Source organism: Acomys minous (assembly GCF_964271855.1).
Source record: "Acomys minous genome assembly, chromosome: 6".
Classification (NCBI taxonomy): Eukaryota; Metazoa; Chordata; class Mammalia; order Rodentia; family Muridae; genus Acomys; species Acomys minous.
Window position 1 is genome coordinate 86,613,984 of NC_140487.1, and position 11,577 is coordinate 86,625,560.

Here is an 11,577-nt window from a genome sequence, read left to right on the forward strand (position 1 = left end):
AACAACCTCCATAAAAACCCTATCTCCTTCCCTTGGAGGGAGAACATGGGTCGACTTCCAGCCTACACGCCAAGGGTGAAAGGGGGGTTACATTACCTCCCCATTCCCCAGCTCCCAGCCTGCTCGCTTGCTTTGCTTTCGCCTTCTAGGTTCAAAGCTAGGACGACAGCGAGGAAAAGATTTGACACTGATAGGCCAGAACTGGCAGGCATTTCAATATGGCTCTTCCCTCAGAGGGTGGCTTCTGCAGTTCTTTGGAGAGCGCCCTGCTGAGAACTCACCTGAAGTGCCTACCATACATACTGCTACTGATTTTTCTAACACACACACACACACACACACACACACACACACACACACACACACACACACACGGCTAAGAGAGGGGAGGCGATCTCAAGGGAGGAGGAACAAAGAGTCATGGAACCTATGTGACGTGAAAACAGAAGGGAAGCGGTTTGCGGGGAGAAGGGGGTCCAGTTGCAGGGACGGACAATGGGAAGTGGGTAAGAAAACGTAGTGAAAGACATGAAACGCTATTGTAAGAGCTGGTAAGATGGCTCGGAGGATACAGGCGCTGTCAAACTTGAGCACCAGAGTTCTAGCCCTAGAACCCATGCGGCAGAACTGCAAATTATCCCCTGACCTCCACACACCCACAATAAATACACATAAAAAGAAAACACTGTCACAGTGAAACCTACTGTTTTGTACGCTTTCTAAATAGAACAAGGACGAAGTCTCCTGGGGCAGCCTACCTCGCAGACTTTCTCTGTGGGGCCTCGGAGTCCTTCTAAGGATCCTGAGAACACATTCGTCACTGTATTGGACCCACACTACCCAGCATTCTCTCTGACGACTGCCCACATCTTTGCCCTAAAAACTCTCAAGGTTAAGAGCTTCAGTTCTCCCTCTGGCAGCAGCCAGCAACTGTCTTGGGACTTTCTCAAGCACAGGTCTGGTCTAGTTGTTGACCAAGCCTAGGAAGAGTTGAGTTCTCCAACTGAAAGTACACAAAAGAGCCCTCACTCTATACAGAGGAAGGCACCCTCTCTCCACTCTACACAGAGGAAGGCACCCCCTCTCCACTCTACACAGAGGAAGGCACCCCCTCTCCACTCTACACAGAGGAAGGCACCCTCTCTTCACTCTACACAGAGGAAGGCACCCCCTCTTCACTGTACACAGAGGAAGGCACCCTCTCTTCACTGTACACAGAGGAAGGCACCCCCTCTCCACTCTACACAGAGGAAGGCACCCTCTCTTCACTCTACACAGAGGAAGGCACCCCCTCTTCACTGTACACAGAGGAAGGCACCCTCTCTTCACTGTACACAGAGGAAGGCACCCTCTCTTCACTCTATACAGAGGAAGGCACCCCTCTCTCGCTTCCTTTCACTTGGACCTTCTTTATGGCCTATGGTAGGGGATGGGTTCAGGCTTTGGACACTAGTCCTCATGTACTGCCAGCCTAAGTTCTGGAGACATGGTCTAGAGTCTCATTTGGGAACCACTATTCCATATCTACTCTTTGTTCTCAGTCCTGGGGGGCTCACTCAAAACTGAGAGGAAAATATTTTCCTATGGGCTACTGTAGTACAGACTAGTATTAGCATCAAGTGAGGGGGGGGGGCGGGAAGCCAAACCCTAAGCCACATAAGGAGCCTCGTCTGTAGGAAGATATAAATATCAAGCTTTTCTCATCCAGTATATTTTCTTGATGTCTCCATAGAATATATGTAGCTAGAAATGACCTATGCTAGCAGTAATAGTAGTAGTAGTAATAATAATAGTAATAATAGTAATCCTATTACTCTACACATGCATCTTAGAATCTTGCAATCTATAACCCTGACAGGTATTTGGGGCTTCTTCCCTGTGTATTTTTACTGTTATAAATGCTGCCTCAATGAACTCTGTCTTTTCTGTATACTATCTCCGACCTGTTTACTTTTATCTTCTCATGCTCTCCCACCTCTGTGTCCCAGTGTAATCTAAGGATCTATTTCCCAACATCTCCATCTGTATTTTTACTCACTAGAAATATTTTTCCTTTACTCTTTGTCTCCTTCCTTATCTCCTGTTAAACTACTGAATTTTTGTTTGTTTGTTTTTGTTTTTTCAAGACAGGGTCTCTTTCTGTGTTAGCCTTGGCTATCCTGGACTTGCTTTGTAGACCAGGCTGGCCTCTAACTCACAGTGATCCGCCTGCCTTTGCCTCCCGGGTGCTGGGATTAGAGGTGTGCGCCATCACGCCCGGCAAACGACTGAATTTTTGTTGCTTTTGTTTTGAGATGGGTTCTGAGAAGCCTAGACTGGCCTCAAGTGCCCCGTCCTCTTGCCTTAACTTTGAGAGTGCTGGGACTACTGGTTTGCACCATCACCTTTGCCTCTGAGTTTCCTTTAACCTTGTTTTCTCTTCATACTTTTAAAAGTAATTGCACTTCTTTCATTTTTAGGACACAAATCTGTGTTGATCAAAAACTATTATGTTTTTTCATATTTCTTTTCTTTCTGTGTGATGTACTCTAAATGATTTCCTTATTATTAAGCTTCCAATCCACCATTTTTCTCTTCAGCTACATCTTGTCTGCTTTTAACCTGTCCACTACGTTTCTGCTTCAGCAAACATATATTTTCACTGGACAAGTTGTTTCTCTTTTCATTCTTTTTTTTTTCCTTTATAAAATTTTTGTGAATGTTACAAATATATTTACGACTTTAGACTGTTTCATTTCCTTATCCTCATTTCTTGGACAGGGAATTTATTACATCTATCTATTCATTCACCTTCCTTGTAGTTTCTTTTCTCATAGTGATTGTCTGAACCCTGAGTTCCTCTCTAAAGACTGCTTTCCCTGGGAGTCTTGTGGGCTCTAGGCTGGGAAGCATCTTAACAGGAAATGCACACTTGCTGTGTGTTAGCAGTCTCTTGGTTTTATACTAGACTTCAATGCTAACTTCTCAGATGGTATGCATAGTAGCAGGTGTGTGGTTCTAAAACGTGTTACAGTCAACTCTTTTTCCATCTATGACCCCCAAGAACATGGCAGTCTTCACAGTGTTTTCTTCTCTGGTAGGTGGAATTTTTCTTCCTCACTTTTCACAAACATGGTAGATTTATTTCAGTCTCAAGCTTTTCTGGGGGTGCGGTGTCAGCTCTGAGGCCTGTCCCATACTGACCTTCAGGTCTAGTCTCTAAGCATTACAGCCACTTTCAATAACCCCAAACAGCTCAGCTTCATAGCTTACTTACAGCGCCAGGTTTAAATTCCCTTTCTCTTCTTGGTGCTTTAGGATTTCCCTTTCTTCTAGTCCTGGCTGGTCTCGAACTCACAGAGATCTGTCTACCTCTGACTCCCCAGTCAGTGTTGGGATTAAAAGTATGAGCCATTATGCCTGTCTCATTAAAGACTTTTAATTTATACATAGTTAGAAACAGGCTAGAAATCACAAATCAGATCGTTTGGGCTTATGGAACAAATACATCTAAAGTACTTTTCCCTTTTTCTTTTCTTTTGGATTTTCAAGACAGGGTTTCTCTGTGTAACAGCCCTGGCTGTCCTGGAACTCAGAGATCCACCTGCCTCTCCTCCTGAGTGATAGAATTAAAAGGCGGGCGCCACCACTGCCTGGCTTTAGTCCAAGCTCTTAGGCTTGATCTAAAAGGTCTTCCACAACTTGAGATCCTTTAGCCTCATTATACGCACTGGATACTATCAGCAGCTGCCAAAACAGTATTTTACACCCACTTCCTAGGATGGTCTCCCTTTGCCTGATAAGCATTTGTCTTTTACAGACTGTCTTCAGCATCAAGTCTTCCTTGGAGGCTTCCTTCTCCTGCCTTCGGTCACATTCCTCTTTGTGAACTGTTTACTGTACCTATGCTTCTGAGGGCATCTGCTAACAAGACTATCTTTCCCATCAAACTACAACTCGAGGGTCAGGCAGTTTGTTCTTAATTTATCTCCCCATCCTCACTGCATTGGAGCCAAAAACGAAACAAAACTATTATATAATAGTTTCAGGTCTGAAAAGTAAGGGCAAAAATCAGAGAGGGTAGAAAAGAATTCTATTGATATCAAAGAAATATTTTCTTATAACTATCTTTTACTTTTTTTTTTTTTTTTGGAGGGCAGAGTAAGGGCTCAAGCAGCCAGGCTCCTAGCCTTGAACTCACTGGGCAGTTGAGGATGACGTTCAACTTTGACCTTCTGAGTGCTGGAGTTCCAGGAGGATAAGCGAACACCACCGCCCCCACTGTATCCAATCAAGAGGCATTTCAAAGTGTCTTCTTGGCATTACTTAGAACCCAAACAGACACAAGAGAAATGAAAACAGGCTACAACTGGAGAAGCTAGTCTAAGAACTGAATGGCTACCACTGGAAAGATATGCTTTCCCTCCGCTCGCACACAGGAGGATAGCTGCAATGCCAGGCTTGAAAAAAGAGACCACAGAAAACGAACACTCATGAGCAGTGATGTGGGCGCCATTCCACTGGCTGGGGCAAGAGATAACACGCGGGCCAGTCAATCCTACAAGGGAAAGGTTCATAAAGCATCCTGAAAGCTAAACCTGAAGAGAACTGGCATATTCTATATCTTCTAATGATAGTTTAAAAAAAAAAGTGTTCTTGGAACTAATAGAAGAAATTGCTTCCTAAAGCAGCAAGATGAGATTAACCAAATTAACCTTTACCATTTAAATGTGTGCTACCAAGTATCACTTTTATTGAATAAGATAAGACTATGGTGAAATTACTTGTAATATGCTGATAACAGAAGTAAAATGATCCTAAGATTTTTTATATCTCCCCAGCTTGGCATTCAGAAACCTCTACTTCCTTTTCAGTTTTAGTGGGCAAAATACATGGACTCAGGTGGCTTGTTCAAAATCCCCAGCTCTGCCACTCAGGGCTGCGCTAAAGCAAACCACTTCATCTCTCTGTGCCCGGATTTCTTTCTCCTTTTTTCTGCGTATGGCTGGTTTTTGCCAGCATACACGTCTGTTCACCTTGCACATGCCTGGTGCCCTCAGAGGCCAGAAGAGGGCATCAGATGCCCTGGAACTGGAGTTAGAAATAGTTGTGAGCTCTCATCAGTGCTGGGAATAGAATCCCGGTCCTCTGGAAGAACAGCCCGTGTCTCTTAACCACGGAGCCATGTCTCCAGCCCCGGGAATCTTGATCTGTAAGTGATAGAACCATGCCTTTCATAGCTGTTACTAAGACAAGAGTTAATATCTGTAAAGCATTAGCATAATGTCTGGGCAATAAAAACAAGCTCAATAAAAATCATCACCACAATAACCTCATCTTGAGCTTTAGTTTTTTTGTTTGTTTGTTTGTTTGTTTTGGTTTGGTTTTTTTTTTGAACTTTAGTTTTTACCATACAAGTATGCCTTTAAATTTTCTTTTTATATTTCTTATGAATTTATTTTGTGCATGCCTAGGTCATAGGACATATGTGTCCTTCAGAAGACAGCTTCTAAGTTGGTTCTCTCCTTCCGCCATTTATGTCCTGGATCATCAAACTAGGTCCTTAGCTAGGCTTAGCAGCAAGAGCCTTTCCCTGCCTTTTTCTTTTTTTCTCTTTTTGGATGGGAGACAAACCAAAACCAAAACCAAAACCAAAACCAAAAAGCCTACTACGTGGATCTTTACTACACGTCAGGTATTAAGCTCATCCAGCCCTCTCACCAAGTGTTTCCTTGTAAATTCTATGACAATTCTGGGTATTATTAGAAGTTATTCCTGACACTGATGAGGAAAACAAGGCTTCAGCCTCCAGTGGATTCTCACCAGAATGCTGGTCAGCCACATGCCTCTAACCCCAACACAGGGGGCCAAGCAGAAAGATCCTAAGCCAGCCTGGGCTACAGTGTGATGCCGGTGTGTGGGAGTAAGTGACTTGGCAGAGAGCAGAGCTAGCAAATTCTCTAAATCACACACAGTTTAATACCACTTCCTTTTAAAACTTTGCTACTGCATGCACATGAAAATAAACACACAGAAGCATGTGGAAACAGAACGGCAAGGGCTCACAGCTCTGTGCTGCTGCCTCGATTTACCCAGGCAAGTCTTCCTCTCCGCTCTTTAAGGTGCTTGCCACACAGGCTTCTCTTAGCACTGAAACAGTCACTTTTTGGAACGGGTTCTCATATTGCTCAGGCTGGCCTTCAATTTGCTAAGTAGGCTAGGATGGTTTTCCTGCTTTTATCTCCCAAGGGTGGAGAGTACAGGCACGTGTCACCACACCTGGCTTGCTCTCTTCTTTATCGCCTATATGACAATCTTGTAATAAATCACATTTATACTGTTATTATCTCCCACGCCCTTAGCCTCACGGAGGGCTTATATTTTGATCTCAGGTTTCTCTTATGTTTCCTGTAGTACCCAGTATAGTGCTGGGCATAACAATGTTTCACAGTAATAATTGTAGAACAGTTTCCTATCAAACCCTTATAAGTGGCTAGAGAAATAGCTCAGCAGTTCTGAGCGCTGTCTGCTCTTTGAAAGGACCCATGTTCAGTTCCCAGCACCCACGGGGCAGCTGACAGTGGCCTGAACCCCAGATCCCTGATGAGCTGATGCCCTCATCTAGCTGTCACAGGTATGGCTGCATATGGTGCATATATATTCATGCAGGCAAAACACCCTTATATACGTTAAAACAATGAATACAATTTTAAAAAGAAGCTGGGCGTGGTGTGGCACACCTTTAATCCGAGCATTCAGGGAGGCTCAGGCAGGCAGATCGTGAGTTCAAGATCAGCTTGGTCTACAAAGCAATCCAGGAGAGCCAGGGTTACACAGGGAAACACCGTCTTGAAAAAAACAAAACAAAACAAAAAATATTTTTAAAGAGAGAGAAAGAACTGAAGATGGGAGGGTTAATTCCCCTTAAAGCAGGCAGAAAATATTTCAACATTCAATTCTTAACAATTTTTAATGACTCCTTAATATGTAGCAGGCACTAATATATTCCAAGGGCACAGAGGTCAATATTTCAGAGTCCCTATATTCATGTGACTTATGAGCTAAGTTCCACAAGCAAAGTGGTTCTTGATTAAGATGAATGAGTAGGAGTTAATTCTGTAAAAACAAAGAGAAAGATTTTACAGGAAAAGGAACCATCGTCAAATCAAAAGAAAGCCCTAACAGCCTCAGAGAGACAAACATAAAAGAAGGGAAAAAGAAAGAGAGGGGGGTGTGGCTGGAAGTCACCTTAAGTCTCACTGGAGCCAAACAGGAAAGGTCTCACGTGTCACGCCAAAACTTCTAGAGTCCTAGATGGCTTGGTTGTTTAGGAAAATATCCTACATGTCAAGTCCTGTGCCAGTAGACACATGAGCCAAACCATGAGGACATACTTGCTCAAGGAGCTCAGAGGGCAGCAGGAAACAGACATGCAAAGAAGCAGTTTTGATAACGCCTAAGCGGGTGCAGTAAGAGGAGCTCACTAAGTTATCCGAATGACACAAAGGGCCATCTTCCTTTGGAGGATCAGACTGGGTCTGTACCCAGGCGGTGACACAGGGGAGTCAGTTCTCTCCTGCTACCATGCGGATGCCCAGACTGAACTATAAAATCTTCAGGCTTAGGGCTGGAGAGACGGCTCACAGGTTAAGGGCACTGACTGCACCGCCAAAGGTCCTGAGTTCAATTCCCAGCAACCACATGCTGGCTCACAACCATCTATAAGGTGATCTGATGCCCTCTTCTGGCCTGCAGGGGGACACCCAGGCAGAGTACTATATTCATAATAAATACATAAATAAATAAAATTTAAAATCTTCAGGCTTAGCAGCAAGCACCTTTTACCTGCTGAACCACCTCGCCTGGCTGGCTCCAGCATATTCTTAATCATTAGACCGCACTGCTTCCGAGACAATGGAGTAAGAACATTGCTGACAAAAAGACTGTCGATGCAAAAGAACAGAGAGGTATGGGGGCTGGGGAGCTACATGCAGCTCCATGGTAGAGCCCACCCAGCATTCAAGAGGCCTGGAGCTTAATCCCAGCACTGTCCCAACCCCCCTAAACTATCTTGGTAGCCCCTCTTCACTGCTTTCTGTTACAGGCCTGTAAGTCTATGGGGCGGGATGGGGTGGCGGGGATAGCCAGGAAAAGAATACATCTAGGATCTAAGCCAAGTAGAATCATATAAACTCAGCATTTATATGATTACATCTTTTTGATGTAGTGATGAAGGCTGCCTGGGGAGGCAGGAGAGCTCCACACATGGCAAGCACGCGCTCTACCACTGAGCCACACCCCCTAATGTATTTCTTTTCTTTCCCTGAGACCATTTTGCTATGCAAGCCATTAGGTTCTTGAACTTTCTCCATCCTCCTGCCTTAGCCTAAGTGCAAGGCCTCCCAGTGTGCACTAGCACACTTAGCTTTGCTGACTGTAAATACTCCTTTCCTCTTCCTACACAGCTGGAATCAAACTTCATTCCAGGGAGCAATCAGGCCATTTGAGTCTCTGTGGTCCTAGGTGGAGTTGTGGGGCCATGAGCCATATGCTAATATCCTGGCCAATGCTCTAGATATAAGATGCCAGAGCATGGGACTGGGGAGATGGCCCAGAGGTTAACAGCACTGTCTGTTCTTCCAGAGGTCCGAGTTCAATTCCTGGCAACCACATGGTCACTCACAACCATCTATAACGAGATTTGGTGCCCTTTTCTGGTGTGTATATGTAATAAGTAAAAAAAAAAAAAAAAAAAAAAAAGATGCCAGAGCACTATAAAGTGTCATCACTTTACCCTGTACTAGGTTTGTCTAGAGCAGTGGTTCTCAATCTTCCTAACGCTGCGACCCTTTAAGATAGCTCTCCATGTTGGTGGTGACCCCCAACTATAAAGTCATTTTGTTACTACTTTATAAGTGTAATTTTCTATTGTTATGATCATAATGTAAAAATGTGTTTTCTGACCTTAGGTGACCTCTGTGAAAGGGTCACTCACCACCAACAGGTTGGGAACTGCTGGTCTAGAGCACATAGAATTCTACTTGAAACTTTAGCAACGGGAAGATGACGGATGGCTCAGGGGTGGTTGAGAGCATGCACTGCTGTCGGTGGTGCCCGAGTTTCCAGGTTGATGGAGAGACACTGCAGGATGTTAAGGCCTTGCTGGTGCAGGAAGATCTTTAGATCTAGTCTCCGCAGACTGAATCTCTAACAGCCATGAAACAGCATAATTATTGATTTTTTTTGGGAGGGAGGAGGGTAAAAACGAGTTCCTCACACCAAAGTGCCTAATCTACTCTATATGTTTTGTGATGGAAGACATCACGCCTCTGCAACTTCAGTCTTTATTGTGTACTGTTTGCAGTACCCAATAGCCCAGGATGTTCCAGGTGTGCCATGATTGTCACATGACCAAAATCACGCAAAGTCTGTAAAGGCTCCTTCAGAAAAACAGCTCTATAAAGTATAGAAGAGAATTACTGTTTTCCGCAAAGATTCCCTCAAGGTCTAGATATTTCTAGAAAACAGTTATGCATTCTGATGTTTACCCTACATGCAGAGAAAAACAACTATTTCACCAGAACATTTACCCTAGATACAATGATTGTACTAGAATTCTTGTTCCACAGTACTCTTGGAGAGGAGCCTAGTTCACTTTCCAGCACCCACTTCAGGCTTCAGGTAGCACATAATCACTATTACTCGATCCAAAGCCTTCAGTGAACATACCCACATAATAAATCTTAGCCTGGTGTGATGGCGCAAGCCTTAATTTTATTTATTTATTTATTTATTTATTTATTTATGTTTTTCAAGTCAGGGTTTCTCTGCTTAGCGCTGACTGTCTTGGATACACTTTGTAGACCAGGTTGGCCTTGAATTCATAGAGATCCACCTGCCTCTGCCTCCTGAGTGCTGGGATTAAAGGTGTGTGCCTCCACACCTGGTATGGCACATTCATTTAATCCCAGAATTTAAGAGGCAGAGGCAGATGGAGTTCTAGCCAGCCTAGTCTACAGAGTAAGTTCCAGGCTACACAGAGAAACCCTGTCTCAAAAAACCGAAATAAATAAATCTTTTTTAATCAAAGCAAGTGGTGATCCTATCAGCTAGCAACCATACCCTAAAGCCAGAGTAACTTAATTAATTAATTCAGGGTAGCAGAGATGCAGGAACTGATAAAAGTCTATACAGGGTATGTGGGGGAAAAAAGAAAAAATGGCCCTTGAAGGGTGCTCAGCAAGGAATCCTCATGATCCACCACAACTGAAGAACCCCTTGGCACTGCCTCGCCATCACAATCCTTTGCACATTTTCTCTGGTCCCAGATCCCGTCTCACCTTCAAAGATTCAATCGTTGCTTGCTTGTAAACCTTCCCTCCGGCTTGTTTCTTCTGGGGGCTATTCTGGGTCCTAGGCGTTCGAATGACGAACTTATCCATCACTGGGGACTCCAATGACCCTCAGATGCTTGAGGTATAGTCTAGTCAAGAAACGGTGAAACTTCATTAAGACTGAGATGTGGGGCCAGGCGGTGGTGGCGCACGCCTTTAACCCCAGCACTTGGGAAGCAGAGGCAGGCGGATCGCTGTAAGTTCGAGGCCAGCCTGGTCTACAAAGGGAGTCCAGGACAGCCAAGGCTACACAGAGAAACCCTGTCTTGAAAAACCAACAACAACAACAACAACAACAACAAAAAGACTGAGATGTGTATTTCCAAACGTGACTCAACTGGATTTTCTAAACACTCCTGAATTATGGGGGCTTTTGGATATTTACAGGAAGTAAGATTTCGGGGCGGGGCGGCGCGGCGGGGGGGGGGGGAGAAACTCTTCTTTCAAAAACTGAAACTATAGGTAAGTTTACTTCCTGGGTTAGGGTCCTAGCTTCCAGATGGGCACACTAGGAAGGGAAGCGGATTCCAATACCCAGGGTAGTGGGATGACTTCTGAAACCCGGAGTTAGAGTTCCACTGAGCCCTATTTACAACCACTCCACGGCAGCCCAATTCCAAGAGTTTCTCTCAGACCACAACAAACATCTCTAGCCCTCGGTACAACACAGGAGCAGGTCCAGAAACCACGGCTAGGTGGTCAGAGGACCCCAACCATGTCCATAAGCAAGAACCCCATCCTTTCCTTGCCCCCAGCACTCGGAGGCCTGGAAAAGGGTTATCCTGTCACAGCTCGACGTGAGACCCACCGGGAAAATCAGCCAAGCTTACAGCTTGGTCTCTTGACCCCCAAGACACCAAATCCGGCCACGCGTCGGAACTATTTGTACTCTTCTTCTCGGGCCCAGGTCCTCGGAGGTGACTCGCGAGAACTACACTTCCCAGAACGCACTTCGAGGCGCGCGGTGGCTCGGGCTGCTGGAGGCGACACGCCTCGGCACGTTCCGGGACGCCGCGAACTACAGGCCCCAGAAGGAGCCGGGCGCCGCTCCGCACCCAGCGCCAAGATGGTTGGCCAGGTCCGCAAGCCCGCCCACGAGAGGTTCTTCGTCCTAGAGATGGGCCGGGAGGAAGCATCTTCGGCGGGCCAGGGCGGAGCCGAAGAGCTCTCGGAGGCGGAAGCGCTGGCCGCAGGGGCGGGGAAA

The 11,577-nt window shown here is 45.3% G+C and overlaps 2 protein-coding genes across 2 annotated transcripts in view; both read right to left on the reverse strand.

The window, feature by feature from the left end:
- TCEANC2 (transcription elongation factor A N-terminal and central domain containing 2) overlaps window positions 1-11,425 on the reverse strand; it is a 38,809-nt gene extending 27,384 nt beyond the window's left edge. Inside the window, exons 1-2 of the mRNA XM_084785603.1 lie at window positions 11,182-11,425; window positions 10,320-10,462 (exon numbers count right to left, since the gene is read on the reverse strand). Coding sequence (XP_084641729.1) covers window positions 10,320-10,421 — 102 coding nt within the window. The 5' untranslated portion in view covers window positions 10,422-10,462; window positions 11,182-11,425. The remainder of the gene's footprint in view (window positions 1-10,319; window positions 10,463-11,181) is intronic.
- The window catches only part of DIO1 (iodothyronine deiodinase 1), a 365,641-nt gene that overhangs the window by 233,952 nt on the left and 120,112 nt on the right, over window positions 1-11,577 (reverse strand). The gene's annotated exons all lie outside the window — the stretch shown is intronic.